General features: G+C 43.6%; 1 protein-coding gene across 1 annotated transcript in view; it reads left to right on the forward strand.

Moving 5' to 3' along the window:
• The window catches only part of hydin (HYDIN axonemal central pair apparatus protein), a 143,651-nt gene that overhangs the window by 39,431 nt on the left and 80,915 nt on the right, over positions 1–23,305 (forward strand). Inside the window, 13 exon segments of the mRNA XM_042502646.1 lie at positions 4,064–4,287; positions 4,408–4,475; positions 4,609–4,850; positions 6,336–6,436; positions 7,162–7,297; positions 12,183–12,347; positions 12,520–12,672; positions 13,994–14,232; positions 14,351–14,648; positions 14,771–14,914; positions 18,313–18,450; positions 21,762–21,854; positions 22,506–22,726. Coding sequence (XP_042358580.1) covers positions 4,064–4,287; positions 4,408–4,475; positions 4,609–4,850; positions 6,336–6,436; positions 7,162–7,297; positions 12,183–12,347; positions 12,520–12,672; positions 13,994–14,232; positions 14,351–14,648; positions 14,771–14,914; positions 18,313–18,450; positions 21,762–21,854; positions 22,506–22,726 — 2,222 coding nt within the window.

Here is a 23,305-nt window from a genome sequence, read left to right on the forward strand (position 1 = left end):
GTCTGTCCGTACCTCTGTCCATGGACATACATGTATGTCCGCCCAGTCTCGTGATTTCCTCAAAATTTATTTCCTTCAAATTCAGCTTGAACATCCAGGTGGGTTCAAGGTTGAACTATTAGATTTTGGTGGTCATATATCAAAGGTCAGGGTCACTGTGACCTTGCATGCGTCTCATTCTTCTAAATGTGTTCTTCTAAATGAGACTACACTGTCAGTCTAGACTAACTCAAGTAGGGCTGTACCGTCTCAGAATTATGTCATTTGAATCAGATTCCGCCGTTAAATACGAGTATTCAATAATTTGTGGTTTTTGTGTGTGTGTGTGTGGGGGGGGGGGTTCATATAAAATTTTAAAGCTTGAACTGGGCTCAGTGGAACTTCCAGTGTGACAGCATCATTCATGTAATACAGTAAACAAGCTAACAGCATAAATGGCGGCTAGATAGTGTCAACAACATTTTTTCTGACACTAGATATCAAACATAGCCAGAGACTGTGTCATATAAGTTGCTGTAGATTCATCACTTATAAGTAGAAGAGAGAAGATGTTAATGTTAATGTTATCTCAGAGCCTTAAGCCCCCTGCAGACTGTGAGATTTCAATTTCAATTGCAATCATAAGTTCAGCTACACTCTGCGACATGGATCTTAGTGAACTTGGGTACAACATCATGTTTGATGTATGCATGTACTGTCAGTAGCTGGAAAAAGGGACATTTGTGAGGCGGTATTTACTATGACCTACTCCAGCTGATCATAGAACTATTGCTCAGTTCAGACAGAGGGAAGAAGTCAGATCATGGCATGGTGTGACGTCATTTGTGCATGCCTTGGATATCTGCAGACATCTGCTACATTTCAGCCTTTTAAGAGTATCGTCAGTGAGTTAATTGAAGTTCAGACTGATATCTCCCTGTTACCTTTAGTATTTTTGAGTTTTGATGATTTTTTATATCCAATTGGATGAATGTAAATTGTGTTTGATGAAACATGTGAGTAACTCGAAATGGTTGTAAATTGACCTATAGTATGTTACATAAGGCTATATTGCTGTTTTTAATCACATTTACTGGAGTCTTTCATGTTTGATTAATATTTTATATATGTATAGCTTACTTATATACACTGTATTGTTTTTCTCAGTTTTAACCTACCTCAAGTCCATCATTAAATGAAATTGAACTGAATGCCGTCTTCAACGTGATGACTAGGAAGGAGTTATCTGCCTGTCAGCACATGCAGGTTGCACGCAGTGTTGCCAATTCCTCTGTAAGGGAAGTAGCTATTGGCTCTCCCAAAAGTAGCTAGAAGTAGCTAGATCAACTAATTTGCATAATATGAAATTCTGTGAGAGGCAAAATGAATAGAAAAGGCTGACCAGGTAGTTAACAAAATATTTACATATTTACAAACTTTTTTTGTTGCCATAGAACTCTAATCTTTTTTTTCTTTTCTTTTTTTTAGTGATCTAATGAATGCAGTGCAAAACAAAAATGTGGGCTTGTAGCTTATATTTGACCAGAGGAACAAGAAGAGGGACAAGGAACTGACTGAGTGTGTGTGTGAGACTGACAGAGAGAACTGTGCGAGGGATTTTTGGGTCTGAAACTAAAAAAGACAGAGTGAATATTTAAACAAGAACATATCTACAAATATGTATTGAGCAACGACTCTGCTGTAACTGTAGTAAAATCCTCGTTTGTGACCGGTCTTAAGCTGGGCACGCATGATTCATTTGCAGGGCAGGCAGCTCTCACTCAGAGCAGTCACAGAGTCTGCTGCAGGTCTGGCCTGTGGGGCTGCTGGTCAGACTGGCTGCATGAGTGCTGTGTGAGTGGTGAGGAGGAGAAAGCAGCCGCCCTCGCTGTACTCGGCTCTCGTGAGCTCGGCTGTAATGTGAACTGCGGAACGGTATATGATATGCTTTTTGCAGAGCTTTGTCAACATTATCATTCCCCAAATAATCAGAAAAATTTGGTAGATTTGTTATAGGTCGCTTTTGACTTATTAAGTCGCCAAGGAAGTCTGGAAAGTCGCTAGATATAGCCACAAAGTCACCAAGTTGGCAGCACTGTGCGCGCAAGAGTGACAGACAACTACATCTATGACAACAACTCCTATTGAAAGGCAGGCTATGATGTACTTCCATTGACCTATATATGCATGAACAAAACGTTGGCAGCCTCCATCATCCATTTACACTGCTGTAGTAGTGAGAGAAAAATTAAAACAAACAAATCGAGCCCACGTTACAATGGTATTTATGTGTGTTGGAAAAAATTCTGAAGAAGATGGTGAGGAGGAGAATGTGGACATGGTTAGGGCTAGGGAAAAGAGGCCAACTCGGCATGCCGGTTTTGCAATAGCAAGCTCGAGCTCGAAGTAATTATTAGCATCTACTAGCATGCACTAGCAGAGTTGCACTGATCAGTGCATCATTTCATGCTGCATTTCTATTGGTTGGACTTATGACAATCTCACTGTGTGACTGCTTTTATGATGTATGTCTATGCTTTTATGAAAGCATAGACATACATCATAAAAGCAGTCACACAGTGAGATTGTCATTCCAAATTTCTGACACTGGTAGATTTTTATCTCAAACCGCTTTTGATCGCAAGACCATGTCAACGGCCATCCTTGAACCTCTGTCACTGTGTGACATAGGACCACCTTTTTAGAGCTACAACCAAAGACATCGCCACTTGTCTTTCACAATGGTCATCTTTCACCTGGGACAGCCCAAAATCACACAGTGTATACTGGGCTTTACACTGCAGAGCCTCTCTTCCTCCACTGCAGTCCCTACTAAAGAGAAGTGTGACAGTCAAAATCACTCACTCTACAGCAAAGTCTGGGGACCAGGAACGTCCCCAGAAGCACACTGCACAGCACACTGACTAGCAAAATTAAAAACACGACCCATCAACTTTCATTTCCTTTTTATGCCTCCATGCTATGCAAATTATTATTGCATTGTATTGTGTTATTATAGACTGTTTATCTTACATATGGCCCTTACATGTAAATGGTGCTGTTGATGGTTTGATGTCACATGTATCTCAGTCAGTCATTATGTTGTGTTTCTTATTTTTCTATAGGCTAATATAAATAAGTAATTAAACAGATATAATAGCAAAGGCATAGGTCTGCATATGCATATACCCGGTGGTGAAGGGATGAGTGTAAACTGTAAACAACCGGTCAGGGTGTCTGTCTGCCTGTTGGCAGGGGAAAGGACGGCATGTTTATATACATCTAACTTGGTGAATTAAGGGTTAATTTAAACCTAACTGGAGCTGCTAATTGTTGGAACAGTGAAGTTACTAACTAGATTACTAGCAAGAATAAGCAAGACAGTTTGGGCTAGTTTTATTTTTGTTTCTGTTGAGTTTGAATGATGTGTGTTTGATGATGAGTTAACGGGGCCTGACCGACAGAAAGTTGAATCAAAAAGGTGTACAGTTGTGTTTCTCTGTTCAAAAGGAAAATATGTGGGAGAATATCACTTTTCTTTAAAAATTTGTGGGTTTCAATTGTATATTTAATAGTCTGAAAAGCTGAAAGTAAGTGGGACACTCTGCCGGGGGTGAGTGGATGTTAGCACCGCACACTTAGACCGTCATATACTGTACACCCCAGTGAAATTTCAGGAAGGTATGAAGATATTATGACATATAACATACCACCCATGCCTAGTTCCTACCTTGAAAACTGTGCTGATTGTTGCGATTTTCTGTGCTGCTGAGGAGAAGATGTGTGAGAAGCATCCATGTTTTCACAGACATGGATGCAAACTTAAGTGCAACTTACCTGGTGCACAGAGGCATACAACCATGTGGTGGTAATTCTACTTTAAGTGTTGAAATATGCAATCAAATGTTTTCTGCAAAAATAAAATCAAGCATCTTTTGCACTGTAATTGTTTTCTATTAAAGCTGAACTTAGGATGATAACATCACAATACATAAATGTAGCACATTGATTTTGGATGGAGGGCACATAACAAGAAAAATATATAACTTTAGTGTTAAATTAATGGATCTGTCTTTTTGTCCAGGTGCAGGTGTACAACAGAGGACTGACTGATGCCCCTTTCAGGCTATCAAGCCCTGACACCATTTTCGGCCACTGTTTCTCCTTCAGTCCTGAGGACGGTGTTGTTCTCGCTGGAGCCTGCCAGATTGTGAAAGTCACCTTCCACAGTGGCATTCTGGGAACTTTCTCTGAGGACTTGCTGCTAACTGTCACAGGACAGCCTCAACCACTTACTGTGACCTTCAGGTGAAGTTAGCAAGTTCAGTATATATCCAAGTATAAATAATCAAAACGCAACCTTATAAGCATTGGCAGGGCTGCCAATGTTTTCCAGGGTTTCTCATGACTCGTGTCTTCTTGTTGTAGGGGTTGTGTCATTGGTCCCACATTCGACTTCAATGTTTCAGACCTCAATTTTGGAGATGTAGCCTTTGGTGAGCTATAACATTTTTCTTGGGCTTAGTCATTTTTAAGTTGTCACATAAAATGTGTTATACTCCAGAGAATCACGACATCAGGACAAAATGTTCTCCATGTCCATCTCTGTTTTTCTTCCTCTCTGTGCAGGTTTCCCTCTGACATTAATCTGTACACTCTTCAACACCTCCTTGGTCCCTATCACATTTGCCCTGCGTGTCCTGGGAGATGGTTTGGGGCCCCCCAGTGTAACTAGTGTCAAACAGGTGTCTGAGGTGTCCAGGAAGAGTTGGGAAGGCAGTGCTGCTACAGACCTGCATGCACGGCCCATGGAGTTCACTGTCACACCTGCTGCGGGCTCTGTGGATGTTCTGTCAGATGTCACCATTACGGTATAGTAAATTAGCAACATCATTTTAATGCATAATTATGCCTCTGTGCTAGTGATAGCTGTGGCCGGATGCATTATGTTTTCGAGGTTTCTCTCTGTCCTTCTCATTCTTTTGAACGCAGTATCACCAAGACACCTTGATGGAATTTCACCTTGAGGGATGTTCACTTGGACTCAAGGATGAACTGATTAGGTGGTCAATGGTCAAGGTCATCGTGACCTTGCATCAGTCTCATTCTCTTGAAGACAGTATTTGTAGAACACCTCAAGGGAGTTTTCTCAAATTTGGCAAAAACGTCTACTCCAACTCAAGAACAGTCTGATCAGAGTTTGGTGGTCAAAGGTCAAGGTCACTGTGACCTCAAAAACATGTTTTTGGTTATGACTCAAGAATTCATACGCTAAATATGCCAAAATTTGACACAAATGTGTAATAGGATATAATTATGAAGTGATAACATTTGAGATTCAAAAGGTTGAAGGTCAACTTCACTGTGACATCATAATATTCTGCAAAAATATTTTTCAGCAAATTCAATGTCATGACATTTGGTCAGATACTGAATTGGTGACACTTAAGCCCTGTGTCCACTAAGGCTTTTTTTGCCCTGCTTAAAATGCCAGGTGCTCCTCAGAAACACCCAGCTAGGAGCGTTTTGGAAGCGCAGCATTTTTTCAGTGGGGATGCTTTAGTTTGGGTCTGGTTGCTATGATACGGAATATCCACAGAGGTAAACATGTCAGCACAGTGGTAGAGTACCTGCTCTGGATGAGGAGAAGGATGAAGCAGCAATGAGAGAGGAGGAACCCACCACTATGTGTGGCTTCATGACAGAAAACATTATATAATTTACACCATTTTAACATTTTTCTCGATTTTTGTTGTTCAGCACATGTCAGATGTGACGGTTTGCCTTGTCTGTAAGCCGTTTGCACTCCTCTACTGTGATTGAACAGCAAGTGACAGTGTTTTTACCAAGACTGGAACATTTTCCAACTCTTAGTGCTCAGAAAAAGAAACCTTTGTAGCGCAGTGTAAAAACAGGGGCCTCCCATCATGAAGCATTAAAAGTGCCAGTCTCAAAAAAGGGAGGCATACACCGTGAGGCGATTACTACATTTTTTTATGGATTAAATAATGAGATATATGGAACCATGTTATTTAATTAGATTTGGGACTGCAGTTGTTATGCTAAGCCACATATTTAGCACATGAACAGACATAAGAGTGGTATTGAGCTTCCCAAAATGTAAAACTTTTTAGCTGAACTTTGGATAGCAAGTTCTGCTGACTTGTTTTTCAGACTGACACACTACTTCATCATTCAAATATTAAACTGACTTCCTTGAGTCGTGTGATGCATTCATCAAACATTCTGTTGCAACAATGTTATACCTACCAGCTGAAATCCTGTTCAATTAATGTGAGTCTTACTCATTGTTTGTTTGGAACCTTTGATGGTCTCATGTTGTATGTGTTTCACAGGTGACGCTGTGCTCCAACACAGTCAGGAGATACAGAGTGGCGCTGGTGGTTGATATTGAGGGTGTTGGGAAGGAGATCAGAAGTCTGCCTATCAATGCCAGGTCAGACACATTTACAGATGTGAACACACACACACACACACTGAAACATACAGTACATCAGTTTAGGTTAGTCTTGTAATCTGTAAGATGCAGCCAAATACTTAGTTTGCATTTTAAGGCCATTAAGACATTGTTGGGTTAGTTGTCCTGTATTTTTCTCTTCTACCACATAAGTTTGATATTTTCCATTCTTTTACTTCATAAAATATTAATGGATAAAAAAAAAGAATCAACACCCCTCTGTCCTTGTAACATGCAATATCATCTCTTCCTCTCAAATGAGTATTACAGCCAGATTACAGCTGTGTCACAAGATGCCATAAAACAGCAGAGCTTCATCTTTCTTTGCACTAACTCTCCTACCACCCTTTCTCTTGCGGGAAAGTGCCTTTTTTTCTGGCAGTAACTTCTGCTTTGCTTCTGGCTGTTGCTGATGCTTTGCATGCTTTTAATGTGATCCACTGAACTTTAACACAGGTGTCGACAAATCAGTGGAGTGTGTTTGAATGTCAGAACCTAATTTATATAATATTACATTGAAATATTACCTGCACCATCGCTCAGAAAAGGGCAATGGTAATCTGACTTCCTCACGGCAATCGCTGCCATTGTAAAGTTGTGAATCAGGTTTGGCATGAAGTAATGCATTTACTGTTTTGACCGATAAATAAGCCTCAGATCTTTTCTTCTTCCATCTTTCTCTGGCTACTCCTCTTTGTCAATAGGTGTGTTGTTCCTGATATTGTGGTGGAGACTCCAGTGGTGGACTTTCAAAGGTGTTTCCTCGATCACCCCTATGAGCAGCGAGTGCGGCTGACCAACAACAGCACTCTGCCAGCCTGCTACGGCATGCTTGACCAGGTTAATGACATCATTGCAGGGAATGATTTATTTGTGTGTTTATATTATATGGCAGGGTACTCACAGAATAGTGAATTAACAAACACAAAACACATTAACTCATTTCCAGCTCAATACAGCAAAATGGTGAACATGATGATAGTGTGGCGACATGGGGGGCGGGGGTGTTAGGTTGAATAATGGAGAAAGTTTAATAATTCTCTTAAAAAGAATTTTGATCAGGCCAACCACACCCAAACCGCTATTGGAGGAATTAGTATTTGACAAATTAATTATCAGTTACCGATAACGCCACCCCAGGCATTTCACCTGGAGAATTGTACTAACCCTTTCCACAGTATTTAAAGCACACAAGTTCATTCACTGATGAAAGCTTGAGACCGGGTCCAGCGTAAAAAAATTAAGTTAACTTTATTTAACAATATATTATTTTACTTAACACAGTTCAATAAAATCGGTATACACACACACACACCACGCATGCACTCACCCCTAAACAAAACCGCACAAAATACACAAAGAGAAAGGCAAATAACTAAATTAGGTTTTACATCAGGGTTAAATTAATGAACCCACATAGCTTAACAAAACCCAACACATGCAAGCAAAAGAAAACTGTCAAACAACCCAAAACAAATAAAGATAATCAGAAATAATCTTGAAATTATCAAAACTAAGAAACCCAAATAAACATGCAAGGCAACCAAAGAAAAATAATCCAGAATAAGTAAGCCAAAACAAACATGCAAAACAACCCAAACATAAAGCAAAGAAATAAAGCAACAACTATCAAAAGTAACTAAACCCCAGTACACATGCAACACACACTAACTATTACTAATAAACTTCAGTCCATGCTTAGGGAAAGGTTAAGATATGCGCAGCCCAGGATAGGGACAGCAGTCACTTTAATGAGTGCCAGTAGCAGCACAGTTGGAGACGTAGAGTTGGATGAATGGATAAACAATCGCCACACAAACAGGCACGCAAAACAGCAGCCGGCCGACGCGGCGTGCGAGGGAGGCGGAGTTAGAGCTGGTGGAGAGGATCGCACACACGTGTACCCTGCCATTGAAAGACATATATTTTTTTTTAATTTCATAAATTAACTATGCCGGTAACTTGGCATCACGATGTCTACATACCGTCAGGAGTTGAATGAACATCAAAAAGTGAGGAAGAGAAGCACTCTGCGCCACAGCGGCATAATTACAAACGTGGCAGACCGCGGATCACTCTCCCACGCTGCAGCACGCGAGATGAGGTGCCAGCAAGGGAGAGGAAAACCCGAGTCCAGGCACTGCATGAGAGACAAGAGCCAATGTTGATGATGACCGCGAAACTTTATGAAAAGCACACAGAACCATGCAGCACCGCACATACCCGGGATCGGCGAGCCGAGCGATCGGGCCGCGAGGCAATCAAGTGAAGCTACTGGTGGAAGCGGAGCACCCGGAAGCTTTGAGGCAAGAGAGCTCCCAGGGCACAACCACCCACCTTTATAGACTGCGCCCCCAGCAGAGACATGCTGATCCTGCAGCACTAATTAAGACACCGCACAGCTACAGCCATACTGCTACAATAGCATTTTGGAAAATGCACTTATTGTCTTGCCAGGGGTTAGATGAGAAGATTGATACTGTTCTCGTGGCAAGCTAATGCCTGTAACACACTGCCTGCATGAGCAGTGTATGAGTGTAATGGAAGGTGTTGTTTATTTTTCAGCGCCTATGTTAACAAATTAGAGCAGCCACACTGGCTCTGTGAGCAGCACAGGTCAGGCGCGTCTCAGCTGCCTGTCAGCTGCAGCACATCTAGAGAAACGGTAGCTCGCTGATTTTTTTTTGTTGGAATTTGTGCCCTTAAATGTGGAAATAAATAACTCATAGCAGTAGGCAGCCCTGCAGAAGCAAGGCAGCCACAACGCTGCCAGTGTGAACACTGCGAGCACGAAACACACTGCAGTTCAGCAAGATTGCCGTCAAGTATTGCTCATGCATGCAGTGTGTTCCAGACGTGAGCTAACAAGGTACAAGGTAGATTTATTTGTTTAAAATTTGTCCCTAGCTCCTGCTACATCTTTTGGCGTTGAAGGAGGAGTTTATGAGTCTCACATCCTGAGGAAAGAAGCTGACGTTCTGGGCAGTTTTAATTACCCACTGTAGGGCTGTGCACGTACAATGTCAGTTCATGATGTTTTGAGTCAGTATGCTTTCTGTTGCTCCTCTGTAGAAGTTAACCAGGATCTTGCTCTGGAATTTAGCCTTCCTAAGTTTTTGTAGGAAGTAGAGCTTTTTCTGTGCTTTTTTTTAACCCGGGTGGTGATGTGTGATAACCAAGATAGGTTCTTAGTGATTGTAACCAAGGAACCTATAGCTGTTCACCAGCTATATCTCAGCACTGCTGATGTGGACAGGGGTGTGTCAGCTCCTTAGTATTTGTTGAGCAGTAAGTTGTTCTCTGTGCACCACTCTGCAAGATTGTTGATTTCCGCCCAGTAAGAACTCTCATCATTGTTTATCATACAGCAGATGATGGTGGTTTTATTCCCATACTTTACAATAGAGTTCTCCTGATGTCTGGGAGTCCAGCCGTGGGTGTACAATGTGAACAGGAGGGGGTTGAGCACACAGCCCTGGATGGCTCTGATGTTGAGGACTAATGTAGAAGAAGTGTGACTGCCAATTCGAACTCTCTGGGGGATGCATGTGAGGAAGTCCAGTATCCAGTTGCAGAGTGTTGTACTGAAGCCCAGAGTGTTAAGTTTTCTAATCAGTTTCATGGGAGAGATTGTGTTGAACGCTGAGCTGAAGTCAACAAACAGCATCCAGATGTAACTGTTCTTATTCTCCAGGTGAGTGAAGACTGAGTGAAGAGCAGTAAAAATGGCATCCTCTGTGGGTCTGTTGGTTCTGAAAGCATACTGGTGAGGGTCCAGGCTGGCAGGGATGTTGTCTTTTATGTGTTGGAGAATCAGTTTCTCGAAGCACTTCATCAGGATCGGTGTAAGAGCCACAGGGCAGTAGTCATTAGGATTAGACACAGCAGATTTTTTAGGTACTGGAACGATTATGGCTGTCTTGAGGCAGGAGGGAACAGTCTCTTGTGAGAGTCAGATTTTAAAAATGTCAGTTATAACATAACAAGTTTGTAGTGCGTGTTCTGGAATGTTGTCTGGACTGGAAACTTTGTTTATATTTGCTTTTCGGCAAGAGTTTTTTTCACATCTGCTGTGGTCACTGAGAGTGGCTGGTTCTTTGGGGGCAGCGTAGACTTCACAGCTGAGTCTTTATTGAGGAGGTCAAAGTGGACGTAAAATGTGTTCAGCTCATCTGGCAGCGAGGCCTCACATATGATGGGGGCGCTCCTGCTTTTGTAGCCTGTGACATTTTGAATCACCTGCCACATATCTTTAGTGCTGTTGCTGTTGAGGTCTCTGTCTAGTCTCTGCTGGTGTCTCCTTTTAGCCTTGTTGACGCCAGCTCTCAGTTGTGCTCTGGCTATGATGTATGCCTCCTTGTCACCTGAGTGAAATGCAGCTTTTTTTGCTCTGAGAAGAGCCTTCTCATTCATCCAGGCTTTCTGGTTGGGCAATGATCTCACCGTCTTTGTGATGACCACGTCATCAACACTTTTGCTGATATATGATGTCACAGAGGATGCATATTCTTCAAGGCTTATAGTTATCTTGAGTGGCAGCATCTTTAAACATTTGCCAATCTGTGCACTCAAACGTGTCTAAGTATCCTAGGGCAAGATACTGAAGATACCAGTCTCGGCCACCATTGTCTGAACGTGTGTGTGAATGGGTGAATGTGACATGTACGGCAAATGGGTAAGGCTTTTAAAAAAAAAGAACACTCGGAAGGGACAGTTGTTTTTGTTTGGTGAGGGATGCACATCTTTAAAAGGTAATATTTTGTTTTTTTAGTTTTTTTTTTTAAATAACAGCTAGCGGATTTGAAAGGAAAGTTTTCTTTGAAATCTGCAAAATCACACCATTTATCATAGCCAGGAACTCTCTGGTGGCTGCACTGTTTGCTAGTGGCATTGACTCCAATACAACCTACAATTGGTGTGAGTACAAAAAAAAGTCATTTATGGTGGAGGGAGGGTGACTGATTAGGAAAAACATTTATAGCTTGCAGGATGAGAAAAAAAGTCATACCCCGGCCACCCTCCCTGCTCCGATAAATAGAGTACACTCCCTTAGAGGGTTTGGGTCAGGTTTAGGTAGGGCGAACACATGTGGATGGAAAACAGTTTTCAACTGGCACAGAAGCTAAACAGTGTCCTGCTGTGGACGGGGCCACAGCAAAATATGCTTTAGCCACCTAAAAAAATCAACAGCAATTTAAGTATCTACTATATTTGAATATTGTCTCTTCTTAACCTTCCACAACAGCTGATGGAGGCAGCGATAGAGCAGCAGCTCCGTCGTTCAGTTAAGTAAAATGACTGTTTTTCTCATTGGAGTATAGTGTTTTTATATCAGCTGTGTTACAGCAAGGTAAAGATGTGAAAATATTCTAAATATAGCATATACTTAATTTGATATTGATATTTTAAGGTGGCCTTTTTTAAGTGGCTTTAGCTGAAGTTATTTTAAATAAACTTTGTGATTTGGTCTACAGAATTAAGATTATTGGCAGAAAATTACATATTTTATGTTTAATAGCTGCACAAAACTGCTAAATTCTGGTACAAATGATCAACATTTTAATCTCTGCTTGTCAACAGTCCACTCTTGGCTTGACAAGGGGAGTGAAAAGAAATTCCTTCCGAGACCATCTATCATTTTATCTTGTTAAGAATCTATATATACAGCAGATGTTGGGCCTTTATGCCTTTCTTAAAAAAAATAAATCTGTGTCACCTTTTTCAGGACTACGAGGAGTGTCCATCACTGCTTTTTGGCAGTTATGCACCAAGAGGATTGATTCTTCCTCACAGTTCAGAAGAGCTTCCTGTGGTTCTGCTGGCTAAGGCCATTGGAAGGCAGCAGCACACTCTATGCATCGCTCTGTTCGGCAGCACCCAGCAGCCCCTGGTCAGCACAAGTCTGTGCGTGTGTGTGTGTGTGTGTGAGTGAGAGAGAGAGAGAGAGAGAGAGAGAGAGAGAGAGAGAGAGAGAGTATCTGTGTTGTTACTGGCAGAATACTGTGCATGTAGCTGTATTGGTGAGTTTTTGTTCTGAACTGTTCTGTTGTGTTCTGTTCCAGGAGGTGGTCTTGTCCTGTATTGGGCAGGGGCCAATAGTTCATTTTGAGAGCCCACAGCTGGACTTTGGTACAATCCCAGTTCTGACCAACATTACGAGAACCCTGCAACTGTTGAACCAGTCACCCGTTCCAGCCCGCTTTACTGCTCACATGGTACAAACACACCAACACAGACACACCTCAGAGCACACATAGAAGCACTGTTAGGCAGTCATGCACATGCTAAAAATACAATAAAATACTAATGACATCCATTAAAGTGTTAGTTTGGGATTTTTGAAGTGGGGCTATATGAGACACTTGTATAGTCAGTGTATGACATACAGTAGCTGGCGGTTGGTGCACTCCCTGTTTGGAGAAACAGAAATTACAATATCATCTTACCATCGGCCGAAAAATCCATGGCCTGCGCCCTTTATGAAAACATCAGCAAACACGTCACAACTCGTAAACTCGGAGCTTCCTTCATATATACCACATAAAAGGGTCATTCATATGGACTTGTTAACATGGTAAACATGACCCTCAATGAACACACCACAGAAATACTGAAGTTATATGGGTGATAAAGCGGTGAAAATACAGCATCCACTTAGACCTTAGACATTTTTTAAAGTTGCTAAAATATGTTTTTTTGTCCACCCCACTATACAGCAGTGTAATGCTGAGTTCTGGGGTGCAAATTCAGTCTGTTTCTGCAAACAGGGAACGCCAACTGCCAGCTACGATATGTAATACACTGACCATATGTAACTATCTCATACAGCCTCACTTCAAAAATACCAAAGCATCTGTGATGGGTTGGACATTTTACTGACCCGAGCGCTGACACAAGACAAGGATTTTGGTGAAACAATAGTGCAATTTATTTACAGAGGTGATAGAGCTAAATGGGAGAAGGGTGAGTGAGGTTGAACCGTTCTTCGGTTTTGACGTGAGGACGAGTGCAGATCCCTTTTGTGAAGTCTTGAGTGCTCGGATGATGGTGGAAAGCGAGCGGGCAGGTGGGCAAGCAGGCAGGCAAGCAGGTACACAGACGATGGCTGGAGCAGGAAGCAAGGAGCTGCGGTGACTCACTTGGCAGGAGTAATACCCTGGCGACGAGAAGGTCTGAAGCCACAGCTTGTTTACCCCACCAGCTCATCAGGAGATTGCCTGCACCTGGCCCATCCTACAGAGAAACACCATGCCCACACTCACACATACACACAGGTTAGAGCACAGAAAACTAAGCAGACAAGATGAAACACACAAAGGAGGAAGAAGGGGAGGGGGACCATGACAGTACCCTTCCATAGGGCAAAATTACGATGGTCACGCAACACTGACGTGACGTGACGTGACATCATCATTGCAGGACATCACCCATCGGTCACAGATGCTTTGTCCATTATTTTTTATAGTCTGTGGTCGTACCAAACACTATAGGTCATCAAGTTTAGACTATAAAGGAAATTTAAATGTGTTTCTTCAGGACTATGGAACGTCATTTGGGCGAGTTGAGCCCAGTGAGGGGGAAGTGCCAGCAGAAAGCCAGCTGGAGCTGAGAGTCGTGGCACACCTGAAGAATACACATCACTTCCAGGCCAGGCTGGAAGTATCCATCCAGGACGGTCAAACACACACTATCCCTGTGTCTGCCACAGGCACTGGCACCACCATTGTCAGTGACAGGCCTTTTGGTCCCAGCCTTGACCTAGGCACATTCTTCAGGTAAGATAAAAGTCACTCATGGGTCAAATTTTGACTTCATGATAATGATATGGTGATTAATAGCTGTAGCACTAACGGCATACCTCACCTCTTTGCTGTCCTCGGTATGTCCTATAAGCCATGGGTCATGCCAGTACCACTTCAAGCTGACCAACCATGGCCAGCAAAAGCAGTGGATGTACTGGCGTACTGATGGCATCCTGCCCTCCACAAAAACCCGAAAAGGGGGAGACCTATCTGGCAAAACTGTCCTGCCTCCCATCTCTGCTCCCAAAAAGAAGGATATTCTGGGCTGTGGATCTATGCTCCCCTCTAGCAGAGAGAAGCCGGTGTTCAGCCTCAAGCCTTCTCGTGTGGAGCTTTCCCCAGGCTGCTCTGTTGACATGGTGCTGATGGGAACTTCAGACTCTCCCAAGGTGAGACGGTTTGCTTGCAAGCCAGAGAGTGATTAAACTCCAGCTCTGAATTGTACAAGCACAGCCACTGTGTATCCATTAGATCAGACACACGTACAGCTCATATGTCCTTGTCTTCCCAGGTTGTACAGGAGCGTCTGGTGTGCCATGGTATTGTGGGTAGCCAGGGCCATAAGGAGCTCATCATGTCTGTAGATGTTACCTGTCGCTTTGTGAATCCCTTGCTCAGCTTTTCCTCCAAGGAGCTGAAATTTTACATAGAGAAGGTTAGTCTAAAGATCATCATTTATATTTTTTATTTAAAACTGTATATTTTTTTGCACTTAGTTCTGTAATGTCCATTCATCCATTTTCTTCCACTTATCCGGAGTCAGGTCGCGGGGGCAGCAGCCTAAGCAGGGAAGCCCAGACTTCCCTCTCCCTGGCCACTTCGTCCAGCTATGTCTCTCCAGTGAGATTATGTCTCTCCATGTCTCTCCTGTGAGAGCTGGGTCGACCCTGGGGCCTCCTACCGGTGGGACGTGCCCTGAACACCTCACCAGGGAGGCGTCCAGGAGGCATCCTAATTAGATGCCCAAGCCACCTCATCTGGCTCTTCTCAACGTGGAGGAGCAGCGGCTCTACTCCAAGCTTCTCGCGGATAACCAAGCTTCTCACCCTATCTCAAAGGGAGAGCCCAGCCACCCTACGAAGGAAGCTCTTTTCGGCCGCTTGTACCCGCAATCTTGTTCTTTCGGTCACTACCCAAAGCTTGTGACCATAGGTGAGGGTAGGAACGAAGATTGACCAGTAAATCGAGAGCTTTGCCTTTCGGCTCAACTCCCTCTTCACCATGACAGATTGGTGCAGAGTCCGCATTACTGCAGACACTGCAACAATCCACCTGTTGATCTCTCGCTCCATCCTTCCCTCACTCGTGAACAAGACCCAGAGATACTTAAACTCTTCCACTTGGGGCAGGATCTCATTCCTGTTCTGGAGGGGGCACTCCACCCTTTTCTGGCTGAGAACCATGGCCTCAGATTTGGAGGTGCTGATTCTCATCCTGGCCGCTTTGCATTCGGCTGCAAACCGATCCAGTGAGAGCTGGAGGTCACGGCCTGATGAAGCCAACAGGACCACATCATCTGCAAAAAGCAGGGACCCAATCCTAAGGTCACCAAACCGGACCCTCTCAACACCCTGGCTGTGCCTAGAAATTCTGTCCATAAAAGTTATGAACAGAATCGGTGACAAAGGGCAGCCCTGGCGGAGTTGAACCCTCACCGGAAACGAGTCCGACTTATTGCCGGCAATGCGGAACAAGCTCTGGCACCGGTCATACAGTGAACGGACGGCCCGTATCAGGGGGGTCTGAAACTCCATATTCCCGGAGAACCCCCCAGAAGGACACGGTCGAATGCCTTCTCCAAGTCCACAAAGCCCATGTGGACTGGTTGGGCAAACTCCCATGCACCCTCAAGGACCCTGCCAAGGGTCCAGAGCTGGTCCACAGTTCCATGACTGGGACAAAAACCGCATTGCTCCTCCTGAATGTGAGGTTCGACTGTCTGGCGGACCCTCCTCTCTAGTACCCCTGAATAGACCTTACTAGGGAGGCTGAGGAGTGTGATCCCCCTGTAGTTGGAACACACCCTCCGGTCCCCCTTCTTAAAAAGAGGGACCATGACCCCGGTCTGCCAGACCCGAGGCACTGCCCCCGATGTCAACGCAACATTGCAGAGTCGTATCAACCACGACAGCCCCACAACATCCAGGGCCTTAAGGAACTCCGGGAAGACCTCATCCATCTCCCGGGCCCTGCTACCGAGGAGCTTTTTGACCACCTCGGCAACCTCAGCCCCAGAGATGGAAGAGCCCACCCCCAAGTCCCCAGGCCCTGCTTCTTCACTGGAAGGTGTGTCGTTGGGATTGAGGAGGTCTTTGAAGTATTCCTTCCACCGATCCACAATGTCTCGTGTCGAGGTCAGCAGCGCCCCATCCCCACCATACACAGTGTTGACAGAGCACCGCTACCCCCTCCTGAGATGCCGGATGATGGTCCAGAACCTCTTCCAAGCCGTCCGGAAGTCGTTCTCCATGGCCTCACCGAACTCCTCCCACGGCAGGGTTTTCGCCTCTGCGACCACCGTAGCTGCACTCCGCTTAGCCCATCGGTACCTGTCTGCTGCCTCCGGAATCCCACAGGCCAAAAAGGCCCGATAGGACTCCTTCAGCTTAACAGCATCCCCTACCGCCGGTGTCCACCAGCGGGTTTGGGTGTTGCCACCCCGACAGGCACCGACCACCTTACGGCCACACCACCAGTCAGCCACCTCAGCAATGGAGGCACGGAACATGGCCAACTCGGACTCAATGTCCCCCGCCTCCCCCGGGACATGGTCAAAGCTCTCCTGGAGGTGGGAGTTGAAGCTCCTTCTGAAGGGAGACTCTGCCAGACGTTCCCAGCAGACTCTCACAGTGTGTTTGGGTCTGCCAGGTCTGACCAGCATTCTCCCCCACCATCAGAGCCAACTCGCCACCAGGTGGTTATTGGTTGACAGCTCCACCCCTCTCTTCACCCGAGTGTCCAAGACATGCAGCCGCAAGTCCGACGATGCGACTACAAAGTCGATCATCAAACTGCGGCCTAGGGTGTCCCGATGCCAAGTGTGCATATGGACACCCTTATGCTTGAACATGGTGTTTGTTATGGACAATCTGCGGTGAGCACAGAAATCCAATAAGAAAACACCACTCGGGTTCAGATCGGGGGGGCATTCCTCCCGATCACGGCCCTCCAGGTCTCACTGATGTTGCCAACGTGAGTGTTGAAGTCCCCCAGAAGAACGAGGGAGTCCCCAGAAGAAGCACTCTCCAGCACCCCCTCTAAGGACTCCAAAAAGGGTGGATATTCTGAACTGCTGTTTGGACCATAGGCACAAACGACAGTCAGGATCCATCCCCCCACCCAAAGGCGGAGGGAGGCTACCCTCTCGTTCACCGGGGTAAACTCCAACATACAGGCACAGAGCCGGGGGGAAAAAAAGTATTGCCACCCCTGCCCGGCGCCTCTCACCAGTGGCAACTCCAGAGTGGAAGAGAGTCCAACTCCTCTCGAGAAGACTGGTTCTGGAGCCCATGCTGTGTGTCGAGGTGAGGCCGACTATATCTAGTCGGAACTTTTCAACCTCGCGCACCAGCTCAGGCTCCTTCCCCACTAGAGAGGTGACATTCTACGTCCCCAGAGCTAGCTTCTGCAGCCGAGGATTCGGACCACCAAGGTCCTCGCCTTCGGCTGTCGCCCAACTCACACGGCACCCAACCCCTTTGGCCCCTCCTACGGGTTGTGAGCCCACTGGAAGGAGGTCCCACTTCGCCTCTTCGGGCTGTGCCCGACCATTACAGTTCTGTATTGTATCTTGCAGAAACCTGTAAATACAATGTAATCTAGTTGTCATAAGCCTATCGTAAGTCAGATGTGTTTTGGGGATGCGGCAGCAGAGTTGCAAATTACTTAAAGGAATGACTGAGAATTTTAACACCCCTGTAATGTTTAGTGAAAGCTGTTTGATTTTTATTAGAAAAAGGCATGTAAAAAAGAAACAAGCACCCTTTTATGTAAGACTCCTATACCTCAAACATGTCTTTATACAGTTGAATTGATTTTGTATATGTCTTCCAGGTCCCAGGAAGGAGTCTGATGCCACTGTATGAGCAGCTGATCTTGGAGAATGTGTCATCACTGTCTGTATCTGTGGAGCTCACTCTTGAGGAGCCGTTCTCTCTGTGTGAGGCCCCAGGAGCCCATAGCTCCACTAAGGTACAAATCTCTCCCTTTTAGATAACTCTTCATTATTATCTGTCTATATGTTTTCATGTCTCTGGCCAAGTGTCACCTGCCCAGAGGCATTTTGCTTTTAGATTGTCCATACATCTGCACCTTCGGCCCAAACTTGTGAATGCGATATCTCAAGAATGCCTTTAGGGAATTTCTTTGAATTCAGCATAAATGTCCACTTTGACCAAGGGATGAACTGATTAGATTTTGGTGGCCCTAGGTCACAGTACAGGGTACTTCACAGTGAAGATAGAAAAATATAATAATGACAGTGTTGCCTGCATGTTTTTTCTTTCTTTCTTTTGTTGTATTGTTGATATCAATATTTGTAGATACATAATTCTGCTGCTTTTATTCTTCTTTCTCAAGGACGAGGAGTAGGAATGCGCTTTTTTAAAACATGTCTTCATATTTCCTTTAAATCATTCATTTTTGTTTATTTATTTATTTTTACAGGTATCGATCACTGTTTATCTGGGGGTATTCCATCAACATAGCTTATGAAAGGCAAGCTCACCTTAAATGCCCATCTTAAACTAGAACCATCCACCAATTAAGATTGTAGACATACCATACTGCAGACAGGCTGCTGAGCCTTGTTTTGTGCCCACACCCCAGGTACACAAGAAGCCCAGCTGAATGGATGATGAAAAGACGATCAAATGAGTCAGAAAGAGGGAAAAATTAGAGCGCTATTTTTTTCAGCGGCTGAACAAACACTGCTGATGGAGCTTTATGCTGAATATAAAGCACTATATACTTAACAGGGCGTGGGGAGAAATGCTGACAGACTAAATTTTTAAGTTATATACGTCTACTTATTTTTGATTTGTATTTGATGATAAATGAACACACAGACATGCTTAAGACTATGGCTTTGATATCAGTCGGCTAGATCATTTTAGATGTGTTTGAAATGATCGTGTAGGAGCACTTACATAAATACATTGCATTTGTTGTAATAAAACCTGCCTTGCCAACCTGAGAGCCTGTGAGAAGATGGTGGAGTAGGCCCAGTTTATATACCTCTGAGTCTTCTCCACCAACTCTTTCATAACATAAAGATGACAATAAGCAGCATTAACCACCATGAACACTAACAAAACGCGACATTTGCATTATGGAACATAAAACAGCAAACTTAACTGCAAACCACAATCGACTCAGTCCATCACTAGGCATGATTGGTAATGGGGTACCGGTATAGCCTACAGTCTAAAATCTTTAAATGAGGGTGATCATGAACAAAATGAGGATTAACTGAAAAAGGCTGGCCTAAATCAAATAATCTATTGGTTTTTTAGGACAGTAAAAGAGACATGGATTTTTAAAAACTGTTATGGTCTAGCAGTTTTTTTTAGGACCCACAATACAGACGTAGGACAGGTGGTGATATATACTGTTTAATGTTCAGATGGAGAAAATAGTAAATAGGTAGCAACAGGGTCTTTTTGTCTGAGTGTGAGAGTCCAGGTGGGTGCTTGACAAGGCTGGACAAAGTTGGATGGGGTTGGACGCTGGATGAGGCTGGATGAGGCTGGACGGGGTTGGCAGGTTTTGTGAAGCTATGAAGCAAAATACATGGCAAAAATCTCTAAAATCTTCAAAAAGGACGGACTGGTCAGAGGCCAAGGTGTTACCACAGTGAGGTTTTACAACGAACTGGCGAAGAATGGTGAAGAGAGCTGGGTTTTTATTTACCGGCTTGTTGGCGGTGAGGGCGCTTTCGCGGTCCGCTGCATTCAGTCCAAGCCCCACACAGCTTTTCTTGATGCTGATAAGTGCCACTCTCATAGAAAAGTCATGCTTCAGCGAATGGGCCATGGTGTTGAATGAGCCTTAATTGCTTCTCCTCCACTTTTTTCTTCTGTGAGTGGACATTAGACAGAAGAAGGCTTGGTAGAGAAACAGCTCTCAGTCCAAGTCGGTGCCTTCAGTTTTGTTTCTCCCCTCTGGTCTGACTCGCCGTTTATCACAGGCCACCAGTGGAGATTCTTGCTCGGTCTGCAGCATTCAGTCCAAACCCCATACAACTTCTCCAGATGTTTATAAGTGCCACTGTATCGTAGAAAAGTCGTGCTTCAGCAGAAGGGGCCATGGTATCGAAAAAATAGACAAATTTAAACAAAAAAGTAGCAAGGATTTGCGGAGCTACTGGCTGCTGCTGTTGTCACAGCAAAATGGACACCAAGGGCCGCAGATCCTAATAAAAACTTAATTATTATTGCATTGTTGTAACAAAATCAAACAGATAAATGTATGCTCTGTCACATTGTGAGAGAAAAGTCTAAAACACTGGACAAAAGTGAAGGTGGGTTGCTATACAGACTTGTATATTTGGATTCTTTACCATGGTTACTGAGCGGGGACTCACAAAGCCACATTTATGGAACAGATCTCTCACTTAAACTAGCCTTACTAAACTAGATCTTATTTAAATAAGCCATGCTTTTCCTTAATCCACTTTGATGGAATACCTCTCAGGTTTAGTCTGATCTGCTTAGTGTTATTATGTAACCAACGCAAAACCACTATGAATAAATTGTTCAAAAAAACAAACAAACAAAACTTTAGCTCTATGGTGAGTGGACGGAGTTAAGTGATATCCAGAGAAAGTAGACATCGTTTTTTAACATTACAGTCAACATGAATGCTGATAATTGATCTGTTTAGTGTTTGTAAGAGTTTAGAAACAAAAATGTTTGACATTACTTCCAGAAATAAGGGCACCTGTAGAACAGTTAATTATGAAGGTACTGATAAGTGATAAGTTCAGTGTTTCTGTCCATCTTGTCTACAGTGGACATGTGCTTACCCATTAGTAGCAACCACACTTCCACTCTTCCATGTTCTTATCCTTCCAAATGAGAATGATGGCTATCATTTACTTGTTTTGGAACCTAATGTTTTGATGTCTTGCACCTACCCAGATAGATGGTTCAGCTCACACATTAATACAACTGTTGATTTAAGCACGGGATTGAAATCCACATTAAAATGGTTTTCAAGCTTCCGGTAAATCTGAGTCAAATGAAAGAGTAGAAGGATATTTCAATCATCCCAGGTCCCATGGCAGGATCACAGTAAACATTTCACTACATAGTTTATAAAAGGTTCGTGAATGTGTACTTTGGGAGTCGTCGGATAAAATACATTATGTAATGATTTTCCATCCACCATACAAGAAGATATTTTAATGAAATGAAAAAGTTAATGAACCACTTTTATGTGTTAATCAGTTTACCTACAGAGTGTGTCTGTCACATGTTGTAATGTTTCTTTGTCTTTTCCAGTCCATGGTTTTAGGTGACGGGAGGAAGGCTGAGTTGTGGGTATGCTTTAATCCAACTTTCTGTCAGGATCAGGAGTCACGATCCTTGTATAAGGTAACTGTGAGGCTTTTTTTCTTACATTATGCTTTTCATCTGGAAGCATATTGTGATGCTCTTTGCACAGCATATCTTAGTGCAAATAACAGTGGCTCTCGGAATTGTGATAATTTTACGGACAAGAAAAAAGATCTGCTTCACAAAATGATGTTTATTTCTTGTGTTTTCTCTAAATTTTAGCTTTAGAAATGGCATATTTTCCCCTCAAAGTAAATAATCATACCTTGTGATTGGAGGTCATCAACTGCTTCATGAAAAGAAGTCACATGCCGCGTGGTGTAACCTAAGTACATTTACTAAGTTTGAGGTTTAACTTGAATAATTACATATTATGCAGTTTTATACTTCAACTCCACTTCCACAAATATACCTTTAGGTACTTTCCAGATGACAATTTTTCATACACTTTCTGTCCTGTGTAAACCATGGATGTTTTTTAAAAGTGGTGGTTTGAATTTAAATATTTGTGATAAACTTTAGATGTTTCCTCATGGGTTAAGAAAACTCTCCTACATCTTAAAGGTCCAATGTGTAGGTTTCAGTGGCATCCAGTTGTGAGGTTACAGATTTTTACAAACTTCTCCCTTGTGCCAAATATAAATGGTAAATGGACTGCGCTTGCATCTGTACTTGTCATTTTTTTTCTAGTTCCTCAGAGTTCATTACCAGGGACACCCACAGCAAGACATGGTGAAGCTGCATGCCGAGGTCCACTTCCCCAACCTCCACTTCTCCTCCACCACAGTGGACTTTGGCTGTGTGCCCAACTGCACAGGGACTCGTAGAGTCATCTCCATCACCAACTGCTCCCTGCTGCCCGTGTCCTACCACTGGACTTTTCTGGACAACCACAAACACTGTGGCAACAGGTATATCTACACTGATTTAAGTCCACACACGGTCATATCAGCTAACTTTTATCACTCTCTCAAGGATTTCACAGGCTCTTTTTGAGGATTGTTGTGTCCTGAGTTGCGGCTTTTGCAAAAAATAGTGATGCAAGTTATGATTTTTATGGTCCTTTTTTGCCTCTGTGTCAGTGATAGCTGTGAGGAAGGCATTATGTTTTCTTTCTTTTACATTGCCTAATTATCTTTATTTTCATTTACCAAATCCCTCTCCTCTCCTCTCCTCTCCTCTGTCAGATTATAACCTTACCTAACAATCTGTCTCAGGTAGTCCTGTGATTGAAAGGAGACCTCGTGCCTTGTGCCCACACTCTCTAAATTCTCTCTCCCTCACAAAATCTCTACTATCTGGTCATATTCAGCTAATTACATCCTTAGCAGTTATTACACCACAGCCCACAGAGATGAATTTCAATAGAGCAAAGCATTTTCTATACATCCATTCCACTTATAGATAGAGCCCCAAAATGCATTTATATAGTGTAACTGGTCAGTGTGCAGGATTCTATGTCAGTAAGGCGTAAATTGGAAAGCCACCTT

The sequence above is a fragment of the Plectropomus leopardus genome, chromosome 15 (genome assembly GCF_008729295.1).
Source record: "Plectropomus leopardus isolate mb chromosome 15, YSFRI_Pleo_2.0, whole genome shotgun sequence".
NCBI lineage: Eukaryota > Metazoa > Chordata > Actinopteri > Perciformes > Serranidae > Plectropomus > Plectropomus leopardus.